The sequence below is a fragment of the Chiloscyllium plagiosum genome, chromosome 34 (genome assembly GCF_004010195.1).
Source record: "Chiloscyllium plagiosum isolate BGI_BamShark_2017 chromosome 34, ASM401019v2, whole genome shotgun sequence".
NCBI classification, from domain to species: Eukaryota; Metazoa; Chordata; class Chondrichthyes; order Orectolobiformes; family Hemiscylliidae; genus Chiloscyllium; species Chiloscyllium plagiosum.
The window spans coordinates 43032266-43055080 of NC_057743.1; the positions used below are offsets into that span (position 1 = coordinate 43032266).

A 22815-nucleotide genomic window follows, 5' to 3' on the forward strand; every position below is an offset into this window, starting at 1 on the left:
CATCGTCAGAATAGATGCACTGGAGATGGAGGAGTTGGGAGAATGGAATACAGACTTTACAGGAAGATGTAAGAATGCATAGCGAAGGTAACTGTAGGAGTCAGTAGGTTGTAGTGGATATTGGTGGCCAGCTTATCTCCAGAAATGGGAACAGAGATACTGAGGAAGGAAAGGGAAGAGTAAGAGATGGACCAGGTGAGAACAGTTGGAAATTGGAAGCAAAGTAAATAAACCTTTCCAATTCTGGACACGACAAGGAAGCAACAGCGAAGATATCATCGATGTACTGCAGAAAGAGTTGAGAGTGGGGGCTGAATAGGACTGGAACAAGGAATGTTCCACATACCCCACAGAGAGACAGTGTAACTGGGGCCCATGCCAGTACCCATGGCCACAGCTTTGACCTTTGACTAGCCTTCTTAATCAAACTTATTCCATTTCAACTAAAACATCCAGCCCATACTCACTGCATGTACACAGCTCCACGGCTGGGAATAGGTTACAGGATCAACCTTATATTGATTTCTAATTGAAGAATGTTTTAAAAGCAAATTTGCATATAATTTATTTTAAATTGTAGCTTTAGATTCAGTGAGACCAATGCATCGGTATTCTGTAAAAGCAGGAATATTCCATGGGTCACAGGCTTACAGTCACACATGGATAGCTCGGCGAGTATGAGATTGCCTTATATTCAGCAGATCAACCCTGAGTATTACATCAGAACTGCTAAGCTCAGAGTGAAATTCTGCAACAAAACATCTGTTTGGTAATACTCATCTGTTCTGCGGTGAAAGTAACAGAAGGTCAGACAGAAGGTCAGGATGAAGTTTAACACATGAGATAATCAGTTTCATGATTACTGGTATCATATTCTCCATGTACAACTAGTTTTATCCTGAGCTAGGCTACCAGATGTGCATGGCCAATGGGTGAAAATAATTTATATCACTTCAAGCACACTGTGTAACGAGATCACAAAAACCTGCAGGTGCTCGATATAAACATGTGAACCATGGACAGAAGGTTTTATTTTAAATCATTCACTTGTGACCATCACTGGCTGGGTCGGCATTTATTGTCCTTTGAGGTGGTGGTGGTAAACTACCCTGTTGAAGCACTGTAGTTTACATGCTTTAGGTTGATTGGTATTACCCTTTGGATTTGGACCCAGTGACAATGAAGGAATAGCGATATATTTCCAACTCAGAATGTTAAGTAGCTCCAAGAGGAACTTGCAGATGGTGGTGTTCCCATATACTTGTCATTCGAGATGGAAGTGGCCATGGGTTTGGAAGGCGCTGTCTAAGGAGCCTTGGTGAATTTCAACAGTGCATCTTGTGGCTAGTACACGTTGCTGCTGCTGTATATCAATTGTGAAGGGAGTGACTGATTGTGGATGTCATAGAGTCATAGAGAAGTACAGCACGGAAACAGACCCTTTGGTCCAACCCGTCCATGCCGACCAGATATCCCAACCCAATCTAGTCCCACTTGCCAGCACCCGGACCATATCCCTCCAAACCCTTCCTGTTCATATACCCATCCAAATGCCTCTTAAATGTTGCAATTGTACCAGCCTCCACCACATCCTCTGGCAGCTCATTCCATACACGTACCACCCTCTATGCGAAAGAGTTGCGCCATTCGTCATTTTTATATCTTTCCCCTCTCACCCTAAACCTATGCTCTCTAGTTCTGGACTCCCCAACCCCAGGGAAAAGTCTTTGCCTATTTATCCTATCCATTCCCTCATAATTGTGAAAACCTCTATAAGGTCACCCCTCAGCCTCCGATGCTCCAGGGAAAACAGCCCCAGCCTGTTCAGCCTCTCCCTGTAGCTCAGATCCTCTGGTCCTGGCAACATCCTTGTAAATCTTTTCTGAACCCTTTGTGGAGGCTGGTACAATTGCAACATTTAAGAGGCATTTGGATGGGTATATGAATAGGAAGGGTTTGGAGGGATATGGGCCGGGTGCTGGCAGGTGGGACTAGATTGGGTTGGGATATCTGGTTGGCATGGATGGGTTGGACCGAAGGGTCTGTTTCCATGCTGTACATCTCTATGATTCTATGACTCTATCATCTTTATCAGTTTTCAAGGAGCCTACATTGTACCTGAAAACTTTTTTTCCTAAAATAAATATCCTATACCAACATAATATTCAGCCCATTGGCCCATCTGGTCCAGATCCTGTTGTAATCTGAGGTAACCCTCTTCGCTGTTCACTACATCTCCAATTTTGCTGTCATCTGCAAACTTACTAACTGTAGCTCTTATGCTCGCATCCAATTCATTTATGTAAATGACAAAAAGTAGAGGGCCCAGCACCGATCCTTGTGGTCCTCCACTGATCACAGGCCTCCAGTCTGAAAAACAACCCTCCACCACCACCCTCTGTCTTCTACCTTTGAGCCAGTTCTATATCCAAATGGCTAGTTCTCCCTGTATTCCGTGAGATCTAACCTTGCTAATCAGTCTCCCGTGGGGAACATTGTCAAACGTCTTATTGAAGTCCATATAGATCACATGTACTGCTCTGCCCTCATCAATCCTCTTTGTTACTTCTTCAAAAAACTCAATCAAGTTTGTGAGACATGATTTCCCACGTACAAAGCCATGTTGTCTATCCCTAATCAGTCCTTGCCTTTCCAAATACATGTACATCCTGTCCCTCAGGATTCCCTCCAACAACTTGCCCACCACCGAGGTCAGGCTCACTGGTCTATAGTTCCCTGGCTTGTCTTTACCGCCCTTCTTAAACAGTAGCACCACGTTTGCCAACCTCCAGTCTTCCAGCACCTCACCTGTGACTATCGATGATACAAATATCACAGCAAGAGGCCCAGCAATCCCTTCTCTAGCTTCCCACAGAGTTCTGATCAGGTCCTGGGGATTTATCCACCTTTAACCATTTAAAGACATCCAGCACTTCCTCCTCTGTAATCTGGACATTTTGCAAGATGTCACAATCCATTTCCCTATAGTCTATATCTCCTATATCCTTTTCCACAGTAAATACTGATGCAAAATATTCATTTAGTATATCCCCCATTTTCTGTGGCTCCACACAAAGGCCACCTTGTTGATCTTTGAGGTGCCCTATTCTCTCCCTAGTTACCCTTTTCTCCTTAATATATTTGCAAAACCCCTTTGGATTGTCCTTAATTCTATTTGCCATGTCCCCGTTTTTCCCTCCTGATTTCCCTTTTAAAGTATACTCCTACTTCCTTTATACTCTTCTAAGGATTCACTTGATCTATCCTGTCTGTACCTGACATATGCTTCCTTCTTTTTCTTAACCAAACCCTCAATTTCTTTAGTCATCCAGCATTCCCTATACCAGCAGCCTTTGCTTTCACCCTGACAGATATTGTCAAATTAAATACAGAAATGGAAATATGGTGAATAATTGCTTTCCATCAACACAGAGCAAGTTGTCAGTATGCCTGACATTCCCTGGAATGAATACTGAATCAGAAACAGGGGGCTGCATTTTACCAGTCTCTGGAGACAGACAGGTTTAAGGGGGAAGTGGGTGTGAGGAATAAGCGTTTTTGTGGAAGGCCTGTTAATGTAAAAGTGGGAAACATCAAGAGAGGACTTTCTTCCTGTTTCAACAAGGCAGCAATCAATTGGCCAACTTGTGGCTCAGTGACATTCTCCCTGCATCTGAATGAAGCTGTTCATTGCATGAAACTATACAGTGAAATGTGACAGTCTCCCAGCTGGATCCTTCCTCTCTGGCTGCTCCCTACCTCCTGAAGGGGACCCAGTGTAAATAACTAACCGGATAGTGAGCTACTTCCACAGGTCTGACTAATGCTCCAGCTATGGTACTCCCCACTCCAGTGTCCAAGTCATAGTCCACAGAGCTCATCTCTGGTCCCAATCACTCAGGGGGGCATGCTGCAATTTTGAAAGTGAAGGTGGGGGAAGAAACAAGGAACTTGTTCACTTCTAATTCATATCCAAGGTCATAAAAGATGATTAGGGAGATGCAGAAATGTTGAGTTGAGGTGAAGGTCAGATCAGCCATGATCATGTTGAATAACGAAACAGACTCGAAGGGCTGAGTTCTTTATTGTACTCTGATATGCCATTAAAATCCTTTCAGAACTTCCAAAGAGGATGGTACATGTATGGAATGAGCTGCCAGAGGAAGTGGTGGAGATTTGTACAATTGCAATATTTAAGAGGCATTTGAATAGGAAGGGTTTGGAGGGATATGGGCCCAGATTGGGTTGGCAGGTGGGACCAGATTGGGTTGGGATATCTGGTTGGCATGGACGGGTTAGACCAAAGGGTCTGTTTCCATGCTGTACATCTCTTTGACTCTATGACTCTAAATGTGCTGGTGTAATATTCAGGAGAGATTTCAACAAATATGTGAACAAACCGATTCATGCCATTACATCGCTATTGAGTTCACAATCGGAAAAAGGGCAAAGTGTAAGTTTATCGTTGTTGTACCTCCAAGAATCTTGTACTCAAATGTGTTCAGTGCCTCATTCACCCACAACTTCAGGTCACTCTGCTGCTACTCTCTGAGGCACTACCCATTCTCTGTGACCATGCAGCACAGCCGTACCCTGGTTACTGTCTACCTTTGCTAATTGCATCAGGCATGCATTCCTTGGAGGTATTCATTAGCACTAATTGAGGACTAATTTCACCTCTTGCTGAATTAGAGATTTACGTTTAACGATAACATCATGTGAACAACACTACTGAGACATGAGGTCAGGACCCAAATTTGGCATTGCGTTTCCAAACTCACTTAAAAATTCATCCCCAACTACACTCTTCGGAATTCTCTTGGTTCAGGAAATGTCGCTTTTGAGTGGAACATTCCTGATGAAGGGCTTTTGCCCGAAACGTTGATTTTCCTACTCCTCAGATGCTGCCTGAACTGCTGTGCTTTTCTAGCACCACTCTAATCTAGAACCACCTTCCAAATAGGCAACAATGAACACTGATACACAGACAGTGGGTACTAACTTTCTATTCTCTTGAGCCCCCTATAAATCAATACAAACTGAAATGGCAGGTCTTGGTGTGTGTGGGTAATGTGTCAGTTTATATAAATACACAAACAAATTAGAGGAGATAGGATTCAGTTTTATCCTTCACAATGTAACTTTCTGAAATAGAATCACCAGTATGGAATTGTTGAGATTAGATAACGTGAAGAATCTGATTGACGTTTGTGTAAAGGTGGCTAAAGACGTAGGGAAAGTCTTTGGGAAATGGTATTTATTTGGATTTTCAGAAGATACTTAACATAGTCCCTCAAAACAGACTTTTGATTAAAACTGAAGCTCATGGAGTTGAAGGCAAATTATTGATTCACCAAGCCTCTGTCAACAGCACCTTCCAAACCCATGGCTACTTCCATGTACAATGACAAGGGCAGCAGATACATGGAACACTGCAATCTGACATTTCCCCTCCAAGCCATTCCCCATCCTGACTTGGAAATATATTGCTTTTTCTTCACTGTCACTGGGTCAGACTCCTGGAATTCCCTCCCTAATGGCATTGTGGGTCTATCTACACACCAAGGACTGCAATGATTCACGATTACAAAATATCAACTCTCCAGGACAATAAGAGAGGGATAATAAATGTTGGCCCAGCCAGCAGCACCATTATCCAATGAGAAAATCTTTAAATGAAATCATCTTGTAATATGACAACACCGTTATGTAAATTCCTTATCGACAGTTTGGATAATTTTCACCACACAGACTGCAGCCTTTTACAAGTAAGCAACATTCCAACACGTGCTCCAGGACAGTTTTTGCTCACCTTGTGATTACAATCAATGATCCAAGACTGATATTTTTCCCAAGTATCCGAGATGATATTTCTGTGGCAACCTAACTGACAAATTGATTGCTCAGTCCTGCTCTGAAACATGTTTTTTTTACACTGCTATCCTTCAGGGAACATTTTCTTTCGTTAGATAAGATTTATGAACAAAACATTAAATTGGATTAACGTGATTGCAATTGTTCCTCTTGACTTTGTCCCTCAAACTGAATAGTGAAGCCAGAAAACCAACAGCTGCAACAGATTGAAGCTGAGTGAAGCAACTCATCAATAGAGTAGGGGCAGCATGGTGGTTCAGTGGTGAGCACTGCTACCTCACAATGCCAGGGACCCAGGTTTGATTCCATCCTCGAGCGAGTGTTTGTGTGGAGTTTGCACATTCTCCCTGTGTCCGTGTGGGTTTCCTCCGGGTGCTCCGGTTTCCTCCCACAGTCCAAAGGTGTGCAGTTTAGGTGGATTAGCCATGGGAAATATAGAGCTACAGGAATAGGATGGGGATGAGTCTGCTCTTTGGAGGGTTGGTGTGAAATCATTGGGCCAAATGGCCTGCTTCCACACTGTTGGGGTTCTATGAATCCTCTTCTCAGGAAGAACATTGCACACTCAGGATTTATAAATTCACGTACTCAAGACAACATCAGAAGAGAAAGGTTTGAGGAAATATATTTCAGAGCAGAAATGCCAAAGTTCAAAGGCTTATATTAATTGTCAATTTCAATAAAGTCCTGTCTGTTAAAACATGGTTGGAAGCATTTTCATTAACTCTGCTTGCACAATAGGCAAAATATAAATATTTCTGTGCCTTACATAAAGTGGAAAAGCCATCGTCAACTCCATCAGCTTCGTATTCAGATTGAGAACGGCCAAGACCAATAGAGTAATCTCTGTGCCTGCAGCTTCCAGAGCGTGACCTCCTTTGATTGTTCCATTTTGTTCCAGCTGAAAGAGTTAGAACAGAATGAGGCCAATGCAGTGTCACCAAATTTACAATGTGTTTCAATTCATTTGAAATTAATTAAAAATCTATCTCCCCTTCTGAATGGAAAACAAACCTGTTTTAAGCTGCAAAACATGACTGCAGCTGTGCACACTGTGGAATATGGTACTATTCTTTAGCTCTGAGTAAATACTGCATGAATATCCAGGTCAGAATAAATAGGAAATTATCAAGTCTTGGTAATTTCTATTCAAAGAGATATACCTAAATTTTGACCTCTTCTAATTTCAGAGTTCTTCCTCATAGAATTCTACTCTTTCTTCCTAAAGATACTGAAGTAGACCATGTTCAAATGCAACAAGATATGGATAATATCCAAGTTTGTGCTGAAAACTGGCATATAACATTTGTTAGATTAGATTACATTTTTTTAGATTGTAATCTAATCTAACAAATGTTATATGCCAGTTTTCAGCACACAAATGCCAGGCAATAACAATCTGCAATAAGAGACACTTTTATTCGAATTCTATGATGAAGTGACCAGGAAGGTTGATGAGGGCAGGGCAGTAGACATAGTCTATATGGGTTTCAATAAGGCCTTTGATAAGGTTCCACATGGTAAGCTGCTCTGGAAGGTTAGATTGCATGGACTGCAGGGGAAGCTGGCAAATTGGATACACAATTGGTTTGATGGTAGGAAGCAGATGGTAATAGTGGACAGATGATTGTCAGGCTAGAGTCCTGTTACAAGTGGAGTGCCTCAGGGGTCGGTGCTGGGCCCATTACTGTTTGTTATCTATATCAATGATTTGGATGAGAATGTGCAAGGCATGATTAATAAGTTTGCTGATGATAGTAAAATAGGTGGTATTGTGGACACTGAGGAAGGTTATCAGAAATTGCAGCAGGATCTTGATCAGCTGAGGAAGTGGGCCGAGAAATGGCAAATGGAGTTTAATATAGATAAGGGTGAGGTCTTGCATTTTGGAAAGTCAAATCAAGGTATAGTTTTCATAGTGAATAGTAGGGCCTTAAGTAATGTAGTGGAACAGAGGGACCTTGGTGTTCAGATGCATGGTTCTTTTGACACTGGCCTTCATCAGTCAGGACACTGAGTTTAGAAGTTGGGAAGCTATGGTGTAGTTATACAGAACATTAGTGAGGCTGCACTTGGAGTATTGTGTTCAGCTTTGATCACTTTGCTATAGGAAGGATGTCATTAAACTGGAAAGAGTGCAGAAGAAACTTACAACGATGTTGCCTGGACTCAATGTCTGAGTTAAAGGGGGACATTTTTCTTTAGAGCATAGGATTCTGAGGGGGGAATCTTATAGAAATGTATAAGATTATGAGAAGCATGGATAGGGTGAATGCACTCAGTCTTTTTCCCAGGGTTGGGTAATCGAGAACTAGAGGGCATCAGTTTAAGTTTAGAGGGGAAAGAATAAAAGGGAACCTGCAGGGCAACCTTTTTTACACAGAGGGTGGTACGCATATGGAATGAGCTGCCAGCAGAAATGGTTGCCGTGGGTACATTAACAACATTTAAAAGGCATTTGAACAAATACATGGGGAGGAAAGGATTAGAAGGATATGGGCCACGTGCAGGGAAATGGGGTTAGCATTGATGGACATTTTGGTCAGCGTGGACCAGTTTGGGCCAAAGGGCTTGTCTCCATGTGGTAGGACACCATGAATCTCTGACAATCTAACCACCACCCCATGACATTGAATAGCACTACCATCACTGAATCCTATCATCACTAACCACACCATGGGGATTGCCATTGACTAGAAACTGAACTGGATTCTCTGTATCAAATATAATACTAACAAGAGCAGGTCAGATTTTCAGAATACTACAGGAAGTAACTCACCTCTTAACTCCCCAAAGGCTGGCCACCATCTACAAGACACAAGTCAGTTGCAGCAGTGTATACCAACTACAAGATTCACAGCAGGAATTTGCCAAAGGTCCTTAGACAGCACCTTTCAAACCCATTACCACTTCTTCTAGAAGAACAAGGGCAGCAGATACATGGGAACACCACCTTCTGAAAAATTTCCTCCAAGCCACTCACCATCCTCATTTGGAAATATACCACCATTCCTTTACTGTCTCTGGGTCAAAATTCTTAGAGCTCCCTCCCTAACTGCATTGTGGGTCTTCCTATAGCACATAGACTACCTCAGTTCAAGGCGGCAGCTCACCACCACCTTCTCCAGACCAACCAGAGACACCCATGTCCCATGAATTTTAAACAAAAATCCCTCCATTCATGTTGCACCTTGTCGGTGTTGTATGATTGCACCCACAGAAAACATTAATCCCAAAGTTTCCAGATCAGGGTCCTGTTGAAGCAGTAGTAGAACATAGAACATAGAACATAGAACATAGAAGAATACAGCGCAGTACAGGCCCTTTGGCCCTCGATGTTGCGCCGATCCAAGCCCACCTAACCTATACTAACCCACTATCCTCCATATACCTATCCAATGCCCGCTTAAATGCCCATAAAGAGGGAGAGTCCACCACTGCTACTGGCAGGGCATTCCATGAACTTACGACTCGCTGAGTGAAGAACCTACCCCTAACTTCAGTCCTATATCTACCCCCCCTTAATTTAAAGCTATGCCCCCTTGTAATACCCGACTCCATACGCGGGAAAAGGTTCACACTGTCAACCCTATCTAACCCCCTAATCATCTTGTACACCTCAATCAAGTCACCCCTAAACCTTCTTTTCTCTAATGAAAACAGCCCCAAGTGTCTCAGTCTTTCCTCATACGATCTTCCTTCCATACCAGGCAACATCCTGGTAAACCTCCTCTGCACCCGTTCCAGTGCCTCCACATCCTTCCTATAGTATGGCGACCAAAACTGCACACAATATTCCAGATGCGGCCGCACCAGAGTCTTATACAACTGCATCATGACCTCAGGACTCCGGAACTCAATTCCTCTACCAATAAAAGCCAGTACGCCATATGCCTTCCTCACCGCACTATTTACCTGGGTGGCAACTTTCAGAGATCTGTGAGTCGGGGTGGGAGTGCTCTAACTTTATTTGGTTTTTGAAGGCACAATACTGATATTATAGTGATAACTAATGTCACATTGATAGGATTGTTGTACTGTTCTGAAGGTGCAAAGTGTATAACTGAAGGTACAAAATTCCACAGTGCTGAGACAATTAAAGCAGACAGGGAAAGAAGATAACAAAATATAAAATCAAAGATTTCAAAATTATGGTTACAACAATATGTGAAACAGACACAGAAAGGAGTTCAACATGTTTTAGGTCCTGAAACATAATTTATTGTAAAAGAAGATGTTTTGTTTGAAGCAGAGGAGATGGAGAGGAGACATAATTGAGACGTATACAATTTTGAGGGTCATAGATACGGTAGTTGGGAAGAAACCTTTCCCTTTGAGGAGAGATCAATGCCAAAGGGGCTAGATTTAAGGTAAGGGGCAGGAGGTTCAAAAGTGTGTGGTGGGAATCTGGAACTCACTGCATTTAAGGGTGGTAGAGGCAGAAATTCTCAAAACATTTAGGAACTATTTAGATGTGCACTTGCGATACCAAGACAGACAAGGCAATGGAGCACAGGATTCGAACAGTTAGGTTTTTGTCAGGTGATAAAGTCATAGAGTCATGGAGTCATACAACATAGAAATCGGTCTTTCGCGCCACTGTCCCTATACCAACCAGCAAACACAAAACTACACTAATCCTACTTTGTCCATGACTACGACAGCATTTTAAGTGTTCATCCAGATGCTTCTTAATTGATGCCAGAGTACCTTCTTCCACCTTGCTCTCAGGATAGAATTATAGATTCATACAGCACAGAAACAGACTCTTCTGCCTAACTTGTCTGAGTCAACCACAAATCCCAATCTGACCTACTCCCATTTGTCAGCACTTGGCCCATATCACTCTAAACCCTTCCTATTCATATACCCATCAGATGCCTTTTAAATGTTGGAATTGTACCAGTCTCCATCACTTCCTCTGGTAGCTCACTCAATACACGACCACCCTGTGTGAAAATGTTACTCATCAGGTCCCCTAGACTCCCCTGCCCCTCACGATTTTATAAATTTCTATAAGGTCACTCGTCAGCATCCAATACTCCAGGGACAAAAGCCCCAACTTATTCAGCTTTTCCTTATAGCTGAAATCCTCCAATCCTGACAATATTGTTGTAAATCTTTTTTGAACACTTTCAAGTTTAACATCTTTCCTATAGCAGAGAGACTAGAATCAAATGCAATATTCTAAAAGTGGCCTCACCAATGTCCTGTACAGCCACAACATGATGTCCCAACTCTTATACTCAATGCTCTGATCAATGGAGGCAAGCATGCCAAATACCTCGCCACATTCCTTTCCTATGTCTCCACTTTCAAGAAACTATGCACCTGCATCCATACACCTCTTTGCTCAGCAACACTCCCTCAGGCTCTACCATTAACTCTGCAAGTCCTGCTCTAGTTTGTCACACTAAAATGCAACACCTCACACTTATCTAAATTATACTCCATCTGCCACTCCTTGGCCCATTGGCCCATCTGATCAAGGTCCCATTGTACTCAGATAATCTTCTTCACTGTCCACTACACCACCTATTTTGGTGTCATCTGCAAACTTACTAACCATTCCTCCTGGATTCACAACCGAATCACTTATATAAATGACAAAAAAGCAGTGGACCCAGCACTGATTCTTGTGGCACACTGTTGGTCACAGGCATCCAGTTAAAAGAACAACCCCTTACCATCCTCTGTATCCTACCTTCGAGCCAATTTTCTATCCAACTGGCTAGCTCCCCCTGGATTCTATGTGATCTAACCTTACTAATCAGGTGGACTGCAGATGCTGGAGATCAGAATGGAATAGCACAACAGGTCAGGCAGCATCCAAGGAGCAGGAGATTGACATAAGCCCTTCAGCAGGAATGAGCTGATGAGCTACCTGACCTGCGGTACTTTTCCAGCACCACACTTTTTGACTCAACCATCTATTACAGCACATTTCATATTTCTACTACCCTCTAGGTAAAAACATTTTTTTTCCGTTCTCTTCTAAAAAACTTGATCCTCACCTTAAACCTATGCCCTCTGTTTTTAGACTTCTGTCATGGGGAAAAGATTCTCACAATCTATTTGGTCTATACCGCTCATAATTTTGTCTACCTCACACAGATCTCCCATCAGCATCCTCTGCTCCAAGGAAAACAAAGCCAACATTTCAATCATTCCTCATTACTCAGAGTTTTCATCCTAGGCAATACCTTGATGAATCTCCTCTGCAACCTCTCCAATGCAATCTTATTCTTCCAACCAACATTGCATTGCACACAATATTCAATCTGTGGCCTCACCAATATTTTATAAATTTGTAACAAGGCTTGCCTGCTCCAATATTCTATGCTCTGGCTAATGAAGGCAAGTTTGTTTCACCACCTTGTTCACCTGTGCTGACACCTTCAGGGATCTATGGATTTGCACAACAATGCCCCCTTGTTCCTCAGTACTGCCAAGGGACCTACCACTTATTATCTATATTTTTCCCTTATTTGACCTCTCAAAATACATCACCTTATAATTATCAGGAGTAAGTTCCATCTGCCAGCTGATCAATATCAGACTGTAGCCATCCTCCTCACTATCAACAACACCACCAATTTTCATGTCTTTTACAAACTCACTGATTATACCTTCTACATTCACATCCAGTTCTTAATGTAAACAGCAAACAACAAGCATCCCAGCACAGGATCACTGTGGTATGCTTAAGCTCACAAACTTCCAATTACAAAAGACTATCCTCCACAATCACCCTTTGCTTGCTTTTGGAAAGCCAATTTTCGATCCAGTTTGCCAACTTGCCATGGGTCTTTACCTTAGGACTGGCCTTCCATGTGGGATCTTGTCATAGGCCTTACTTAAGTCCATGTCAGCCACATCAACTGGACTACCCTCATCAATATATTTTATCTTTTAAAAAAAACTCAATTAAATTAGTCAGAAAGAATCACCCGCTAACAATTCCGAGTTGATTATGACTGATCGATCCCTTCCTTTCCAAGTGTTGTTAGTTTTGACCATCACAGACTTGATGGGCCAAAGGGTCTTTTTCTGTACTGCAACCTCTATGACTCTAAGTTTAGTTGATTTTCAACTTGAACACAATGAAGAGGTTGCAGATGACACACTTGGAAATATTAATAATGAGTAAAATACTTGTTTGTTAGAGAACATAAACATTGGTGAAAAGAGGTATGGCCTGGATATTACATAAAGCACCAGGTGAGTTTTCTGTTGGAGTTGGCTTGTAAGATATATGGATCCTGAGGTCATCACCTTCCCAACCATCCCTGAGTTCACCCTTTTTGCAAGAGACTCTATGTGGACCAAACTGCAGTACCAGCAGTGCTCATGACTGAGCTCTGCACTATCAGGATTGTTAGAGTTGCCAGCCAATCAAATTGGCTAGCATCTCCACACAGTGGAACTTTCTGCCAGTGAGGAGCAAACGTCCCAACCTGCAATGATTTAGCGGCCCACAGAATGGTATGGCTGTGGGCCAGGTTCATCCTCTGTCCTCTGTGGGCTCATACTGATTTATGTACATGGGATGGGGCAAAGTGAGGTCTGCCAACCCTCCCTGAAAATCTAGTCTTAAATGATTGCACAACTATAAGGTTCAACTTTTACCTCTTTTTAGCAACATTTCACCATTAAACAAAGAAAATGTTTTAATAGTTTGCACTGTCTAATTTGACAATTCTGTAACAACTCTGAATCTATTGTGCATCTACAAACAAAATATTAAATTGATTAAAATGAATTAATTTTAGTGCAGGAATTTTTTGAAGAAATCCAGCAATTGCATCTTATTGTAATGAAGAATTATACAATATTTGCTCAGCTTTGTACCATCTCCAATAACAGTTGAGTAAAGTTTGAATATGAATTGTTTTTGGTGGATTACTGTAATATTATTATATCTGCTGCTTCTAAAAATTTCAGCACAGCCAAGAGCAGACCCTACACTACAAATGAGCTGTTGACAGCTTTAAACAGGTTTACAATTTCATTCTGCTCAGGATGGATATGTCTCTTTGTTCTATCTTTTATAAACAGAAGCTTTCATGTTTTCAGTATTCATGTTGTCAGGGCATGAATCAACTGCCAATAATACAGAGTCCGCACTGATAAAGGAAAGATACCGGGTCCGCGCTGGTAAAGGAGTGATACCGGGTCCGCGCTGGTAAAGGAGTGATACCGGGTCCGCGCTGGTAAAGGAGTGATACAGGGTCCGCGCTGGTAAAGGAGTGATACAGGGTCCGCGCTGATAAAGGAGTGATACAGGGTCCGCGCTGGTAAAGGAATGATACAGAATCCTCACTGATAAAGGAATGATACAAGGTCCGCACTCATAAAAGAATGATACAAGGTCTGCACTCATAAAAGAATGCCAACACTAATCTGGTTAAATAAGAAAATACAGGTATGTAAATGCTCATCTGACCTTTGGGGAAAAAAAGACTTTCATAAGATATACAGAATGCTGACATTTTACTGTCGTATTATCACAGACTGAGGATTTGATTGATAGTAAATCAAGTAGCTCACATGACAACAGTACCTGTGTTTGAACATGCTATAATATTTGTCAGGTATTCATTGTTGTCCAGATACATTGGTACAAAAGCTGTGTACTTGCTAATGATATTGCACGCCTTGCTAGTGTGAATTGCATTCAGTTGGTATCTCCTTCCAGAACCTGCAATCGAAAAACAAAATAAATATATTTACAAGTTTCCTGACTATTTAAGTTTAGTATTGGTCAGGTCATTGTACAGACGGTATTTACATTCACAATCTCTCCCCCTCCATTATTTACCAATGCAAAATGGAAAACTGATTTAGTAAAAACATAAAGATTACCGCATGATAAATATCGTGTGAATAACATTTCTGTCAATTTGCAATTCCTCACAACTGGGTAACAGAAAGTGACACATCCCATCAGTTACTAAACAAATGGAGATCTGCAATTAAATTCAGCTGTTGTAGTTGGATCAATTAATTAATAAAATGTTGCAAAACTGTTCAGTTTTGTGTAAAAGCACTTCTGGATATTAAAAAATGTTGTAAGAGAGTTTTGTGGTGCAGTGATAGTGTCCATAGCTCTGAGGTAGAAGGCCTGGGTTCTGGTCCTACATGCTCCAGATGTATACAATAACATTTGTTTTTAAAAAGTGTTGCAATAATGTGGAATAGCTATATCGCCAAGTTCTCCCTTCTGTTGATGTAGCTCAGATGAAGCCACAGGAAACAATACATAGAAAATAGGAACAGAAGTAATCCTCTTGGCCCTTCGAGTCTGCTCCACTACTCAGTACAATCATGGCTAAACCTCTACCTCAATGCCATATTCCTTTCTCACTCATACCCCTTAATACCTTTAAAGTCTAGAAATGTACCTGCCTCTTATCTGGAATATATTCAGTGGCATGGCCTCAACAGCTTTTTCTGTGGCAGATATTTCCACAGTTTCACTGCCCTTTGAGTGAAGAAAACGTTTCATCTCAGGCCTAAATGATTCTTAGACTATTCACAATTTCTATCAATGATTTAGATGTGGGACTAAATTAAATAGTTTCAAGTTTTGAGATGACAACAACCTGACTGAGAACGTGTGTTATGAAAATGATGCAAAGAAACTTTGAGGTTATTTGGAAAGGCTGAGAGAATGGGAAAGAACACGACAGAAATAGTATTGTCATGTGTATCTTGTTACAGAAGACAGTCAAAAACATTGTAAAGCATCACCACTCTCTGACACCATCTTAAAACATATAAAAATAAATCAAAACAATAAGACCATAAAACATAGGAGCAGAAATTAATCCATTCAGCCCACTGAGTCTACTTTGCCATTGGGTCCAAGTCTCTCCTACCAATGGAAATATCTTCCCAAAATCTGCTCTGTCCAGGCCATTCAGTATTCCATATGCTTCAATTAGATCCACCACCCCTCCCCCCCTTCCCCAACTATCCTTCTAAACTCCATCAAGTATAAATCCAGAGTCCTTAAAATGTTCCTCATATATTAAGCGTTTCATTTCTGGAACCATTCTCGTGAATCTCCTCTGAACACAGTATATAAAGACAGAAGCATAAAGAAATAAAGAAAAGTGTTCAACTTTACATTCTTTCTTATTCTGCTAAGGGCCTGGTAGTCAGGCATGAGTTCCCACCACCACTGGAACAAAAGTCTACACCCTTCTGTGCCATCTCACCTCCACTGATTGTCTCCACCAATACAAATCCTGTTGACATACAAAGAGACTTGCATTTCTTGTCCAGATAATTTCTAAATCAACCTGATCTGGGTTGAACAGGTGGGACTTGAACCCAAGGCTTCTGGCTCAGAGGTAAGATCATTACCATTGCACCACAAGGGCTCCAGTGCCCTTGTCCCTAAGGCTTTCACATAGAGTCCAGAAATAGGAGGCACAGCCTCAGAATAAGGAGCAAGCCATTTAGATTAGATTCCTTACAATGTGGAAACAGGCCCTTCAGCCCAACAAGTCCACACCGACCCTCTGAAGAGTAAACCACCCAGTCCCATTTCCCTCTCACTAATGCACCTAATGTTATGGGCAATTTAGCATGGCCAATTCACCTGACCTGCACATCTTTGGGCTGTGGGAGGGAACCAGAGCACCCAGAGGAAAGCCACGCATACACGGGGAGAATGTGCAAACTCCACACATACAGTCACCCAAGGCTGGAATCGAGCCTGGGACCCTGGTGCTGTGAGGCAGCAGTGCTAACCACTGAGCCACTGTGCCACCTTAGAATGAAGGTGAGGAGAAATGTTTACAATCAAATGTGACTGAAACTTTGAAATTGTCTATCCCAGAGAGCTGAGATTGGTAAACAGCCATGATCTAAAACATCAGTTTCAGTTCAAGAGCTGAATGGTCTGCTCCTGTTCCTAAGCTTAATCCAGTTCCAGGCAGTAGGGTTATCCTTGCTCTTCACCACTGCTGAAACTCCCTTCCTGATTCTACACACAGCCTGCTCTTCTGAAGAGAAATAAATCCTATCCTGTCACTCAGAAACACATTCACTCTTCATCATATAGTTTACTGTCTCTATGTATTTGATGTGTATCATGTGCTCACTTCAGTATGTATATCCTGCTGAATTCTTACCATATTCAATTTCACATTCTCTTTCAGCCATTTGTTCAAAATCTCTGATGATAGACTTAGCTGCCAAGTGATGGATTGTTTCACTCCACAGATCTTCCACATTACTATTGGCTGTGCGCTGAAGATAGGATTGAAGATCAAATCCAACTTCCCATTGAATAACTTCACCACACAATAGCCCTGAAATGAGTGCTTTGCAGCTATTGGCTAAGTTTTCTATCACTGACACATTCTGGTCTTCAAGGACTGATTCAGTATCAAGAGTTGATGGCAGATGGTGAAACTGCCCTGCAAAACAGTCAAAAAGATATCAAGTGTTATGCAATCAATGCAAAAGATTTTACAATATACAGATATATCCAAGATGTATCCAATCTGATAATTCCAAATCCCTGATAAAATCTCAAGAATAATGAGGTTAAGGTGAGTTGAGGGTAGTTCAAACAAAGCTAAATTAAAACAATAAACTTTGGAAAAAACAGGATGCAAGAATGAATAGAAAAGGAAAGGCAGGTTTCAATGTATTTATTTAAATTATTTAATTATTTAATGAATGGATTAAATACTGCAGGAGTTGTGACCTGAAACACCTCACAGACATACAAAGTAATCCCAGAGCAAGCAGGAATGGTGATTCAATAGTCAATCAAAAAGAAAATCCTCAAAAACAGAGAGGCCTGGTAAGGTGAAGAAAGCTACTTAAAATGTTTCTAAGGACAGGAGTACAGACCAAGTGGTGAAGTAAGGGGGAATGATAGGCAAGAAGGTGGATAGCTAAGACCATGGACCAATTTAAATATTTGTATTGGGCTACTGGGAGGCAGTATAACAAGTGTTAAGCTGCTGATTGGGGTTAATAATTAAGTGGTTGTAGGAATAGAAAAGAAGAACAGGTGATGCTGGGGGGTTGTGACTATTCAGTCAATAAACTCAAACCCAAGGAAAATGTGGCTTGAGCTCAAATTCACTAACAGGCTGCAATCTGACTTGAAGAAGGTTCAGCAGGGTGAGTGGAATTGGAATTTATAAATGTATGGAGTTTGCAGATGTGGCATTTGGGTTAGGTCAAGCTTAAAGTGGATTGATAATGTGAAGGCTACTTTGAAAGGCAGAGGAAGTCAAACTCTGTGGTGGCAAAGTTATTGATTATAGTTTTGGCCATTGGAGATGAATGAGGGTTTTAAATAAACAATATGCAGAGATATTAAAACTGTTAGTTTGGTGTAACAGTGTAGGGGGAGGGGAGAGTTTGAGCTTGCAGTTAAGACATTATCATGGATTTGGTACCTCCTTATCTGATGTAAAATGTCAGGCCAGAGAAACAAATGATTTCAAAGCCACAAGCACTTGGTAGCATTTCCAATATTGTGTTTTTCAATCAAGCAAACGTTTGGATGATCCAGAAATTGAAAATGTAGTGGTAGATGTGGCCTATATGGATTTCAGTTAGGCCTTTTGATAAGGCTCCATGTGGTGGACTGCTCTGGAAGGCTAGATTGCATGGAAATCAAGTAGAGCTGGCAAATTGGATACACAATTGGATTGATGGTAGGAAGCAGAGGGTAATAGCAGAAGGAGGCTTGTCAGGCTAGAGTCCTGTGGAGTGCTTCAAGGATCAGTGCTGGGTCTATTGTTATCTGTGATCTGGATGAAAATGTGCAAGATATGATTAGTAAGTTTGTGTATGACAGTAAAATGATGGTATTGTGGACAGTGAGGAAGGTCATCAGAAATTGCAGTGGGACCTTGATCCGCTGGGGAAGTGGGGTGAGAAATGGCAAATGGAGCTTAATATAGATAAGGGTGAAGTCTTGCATTTTGGAAATTCAAATCAAGGTAGGAGTGTCATGGTGAATGGTACTGCCTTAAGGAGCATAGTGGAACAGAAGGACCTTGCAGTTCAGATGCATGGTTCTCTAAAAGTGGAGTTGCAGGTAGATAGGACCAGTGAAGAAGACTTTTGACACACTAGCCTTCATCAGTCAGGGCACTGAGTTAGAAGTTGGGAAGTTATGGTGCAGTTTTACAGAACGTTGGTGAGGCTGCACTTGGAGTATGGTGTTCAGTTTTGGTCACTTTGCTATAGGAAGGATGTTATTAAGCTGGAAAGAGTGAAGAAGAAACCTACAAGAATGTTGCCAGGACTCAATGTTTGAGTTAAAGGGAGAGGGTGGACAAGCTAGGACTTTTTTCTTTAGAGCATAGGACTCTGATGAGGAACCTGACGAAGTGTATAAGATCATGAGAGGCATGGATCATGTGAATGCACTCTGTTTTTCCCAGGGTTGGGAAATTGAGGATTAGATGGCATCAGTTTATGGTTAGAGAGGAAAGAATAGAAGGGAACCTGAAGGGCAACCTTTCTTTACACACAAAGGGATGGTATGCATATAGAATGAGCTGCCAGAGCAAGTGGTTGAGGCAGGTACATTAACAACATTTAAAAGGTGTTTGGACATGTACATGGATAGAAAAAGTTTAGAAGGATATGGACCAAGTGCAGGGAAATGGAGTTAGTGTGGATGGACACTTTGGTCATGGACCTGTTCGGGCTAAAGGGCCTATCTCTATACTGTATGACTCTGATGTCTAGATCAGGGAAGTAGGTGATTGAGTTAAGCATTATTAGCAATATTTACACAAAGCAACACAGCACCTTCTGAATCCCTGACCTCTCTCACCTAGAAGGACAGAGGCAACAGATACTTTGGAATGCCACCACCTGTAAGTTTTCCTCCAAGTGACCCATCATCCTGATTTACAAATATTTCACTGTTCCTTAAGTGACTGGGTCAAAATCCTGGGACTTGCTCCCTAACAAGCACTATGGGTATACCCACAATCCAAGGGCTGCAATGCTTCAAAAAGGCAGAGCATTACAAATTTCTCCAGAGCAATTGAGACTAGGCAGGAAATGTTAGCCCAGCCAGTGATCCCATATACCATGTATGTACAAAAGAAACAATGCAGAAAAAGAAGTTGTATCACTCTTTCTAAGGAATGCCATCATTAGAGTATGCAGTGAAAAGGAAAAGGCCAAGAAGTCCTCAGGCATACACCAGAATTGACACGGCAGCTATAAATAGGTAAACCAGGTACACATCAAGTGCAGGTTGCATCAAAGAAATGTTAGACAGTGCGTGACAGTCAAAACTGTCAGTAGTCAAGAGACAGATAAATAGAACTAGGAAGTCAGATTCATGATTATACAGATATCAAGGTCTTACATTTGGGAACCAGATAAAGCCATATTGAAGAAAGTCAAATAAAGAATAATGTAGATGTCAAAGAATGTTTAAATAGATTCTTAAATTGGAGGTATTTAACTGGGCTGGCAATGTTATTGACTGGGCCAGACACCCCACCAAACATTTTCAGAAGGTAGCCCAGAATCTAACTTTTTTTTCCCCCTAGTTGTTTTAGGCAGGTGTGTGATGGATATTCCAGGAGCTATGCAGCTGATTAAACCACTGTTTTAAACAAAACAGAATTTATTGCACACTAACAAAAAAAACTGAATTTAGAATAACAACTATTTGAAAATCAACCCAAAAATGCAACTTAAAGAGCTGTTCTGATTTCCTGCACTATCCCATAAACACACACCATGGCAAAAAGGTAAATTCAAACCCAGGTTCTTACAGGAGAGAGAGGGGTCAGCATGGAGCTGTTTCTTTGGGTCCCCAACAAACCCAAAACTAGAAAAAGGACATAATAACCTTGTTAAAGGAGCAGCATCATCATCACAGCAGGCTGGGTGGGGGGGAGGAGACGCGGGGAGAATGAGCTCTTGTACAGTTCCAGAAGAAATAATATAATGGTGTCTTTGGTACATCAGTTTCAAAGGGCTATTATCGTGCTTTAAATTGGTATTGAATAATGTATAACTAATCCCACAACTGAATGGTTAAATTTAGGCAAAACACTAATGTCTTCTAAAAATATTGAACAATAATTTTCTACATTTTCAGGTGTTAAAATATCTTTGCATTTAGTTAAGAGTAAATATTAGCAAGTTACGTTGTTAGAGAGGAAAAAAGAGAATAGAAGCTATATGACTCTCCCAATTTTGGTTTCGAATCATCAAAGCAATAATGATTATCAGAGGAAAAGAGAAATTTGTGAGGTGTCAGGACAGAATAAATAGAGAGAAACCATTTCCATCGGTGGAAGAATTGAGAACAGATCAGAAAGACAGTTGAGCACAGTCTCCTATTAAACAGAAGAGCAGACTAGATGGGCTGAATTGCTAATTCTTGTTTCTAATCGTCTGGGAAGTTAAATGAAGACTACAAAAAAAAGGCAGTAAGAAATTCAAGGCAGGTTTTTTTTTGCATTTTGTTTGGTATTTCTGTGGTTCACAAAACCTTCAAGGACTGGAATGCCCGAGTTCATTCAGTGTATTAGGGTTGCATAGGTCTAGGCAGTCAGCGCCAGGGTCCTGGATTCGATTCCAGCCTCGGGCGATTGCCTGTGTGGAGTTTGCACATTCTCCTCGCGTCTGCGTGGGTTTCCGCCACAATCCAAGTATTTGCAGGTTAGGTGAATTGGCCCATAATGTTCAGGAATGTGTAGATTAGATGCATTAGTTAGGGGTGAATGGGTCTGGGTGGGTTACTCTTCGAAGGGTCGGTATGAACTTGTTAGGACCAAGGGCCTGTTTCCACACTGTAGGGATTCTATGGTTCTCTGGGTGGAGGTGAGGATGAGTCATCTTGCCCATCTGTCACTCTCCTCTGCAATGGTTGGTACTGTCAGGTTTACTCATGTCCTACTTCCATTCCTCCTCCAGATTAAAGGGATGACTCTAGCATGCTCAAGAACATGTTGTTTTTGTTCTGGTGACTCCAAAGCACAGTAGTGTAGCATTCATTATCTTTAGGTAAAGGTCTCAGAGAATTTCTGAGGAAGTTGTTAATAAAGTGTTGATCACTCCTTAAGAAAGTTTCCAGAACATTTAACACTGTCTCAAAGGTCTTCATCAAACCTCCAAGAAGTGGATAGTAAACATGGCTTCAGATGTCTTGGAATCTTCAGCAATATGATTGACTACTGTTTGGAGAGGTCACTGATTGTACATCTGGCCACCAAATGTCATTTTATAACAAGTAATTTAATGATCAGAGTCTTCATCTTCTGGGTGGCTGTTGCTAGCAAACGTTTATTCTCTTTTCTTATGATAGTGTTTTTTGCTCAAGATATGTTAAATCAGTGTTGCAGCTCCAGACACATTTTAGTTATGTTAAAGATTCTTTAGCTCCTAAAGGATCATGGAAAGTTCACCTCACAACCATCAATCAGAAAATCCTTAAGCAATGTTATAAAACATGATAAATATTTTTCTTAGTTCATCCTCCTGGAAATATATTTGGATGCTGTTTGGGGATAAAAAGCTGATTTTAGGTTGAGTTAACTTTTTTTTTTCTAGAATAAGAGTTTTGAAGTTTTTCAATGAAAATCCCATCTGAATTTTGATCAGTTATTAAAAGTATTAAATGATCAAAAACTGAGTAGATGGATCTGGTCCATTAGTCATTACAGCAAATTATGCGAGGAGTTGATGGACAGTGTTCAAATGAACATCGGTATTGTTCAAATTAAAGTTCATCTGAGTTCAACAATTCAGTAATAAGTTGACATTTTAATAAATGCTGACATTTATCTCAGGAGCATTTCAATTATGATTTTGTGTCTTTTGACTTGTTTTGAATATAATACGTTGTCATTGTCTTACAGAAACTTTATCAAAAAGTGGCAGATATAAAGAAGCCAAGTACATGTATTATTTCCAGATCTA

The 22815-nt window shown here is 41.2% G+C and overlaps 1 protein-coding gene across 1 annotated transcript in view; it reads right to left on the reverse strand.

The window, feature by feature from the left end:
- vwa5b1 (von Willebrand factor A domain containing 5B1) overlaps nucleotides 1-22815 on the reverse strand; it is a 210734-nt gene that overhangs the window by 43716 nt on the left and 144203 nt on the right. The window contains exons 16-18 of the mRNA XM_043675431.1: nucleotides 17019-17306; nucleotides 14438-14575; nucleotides 6644-6775 (exon numbers count right to left, since the gene is read on the reverse strand). Of these exons, the coding sequence (XP_043531366.1) occupies nucleotides 6644-6775; nucleotides 14438-14575; nucleotides 17019-17306 (558 nt within the window). The remainder of the gene's footprint in view (nucleotides 1-6643; nucleotides 6776-14437; nucleotides 14576-17018; nucleotides 17307-22815) is intronic.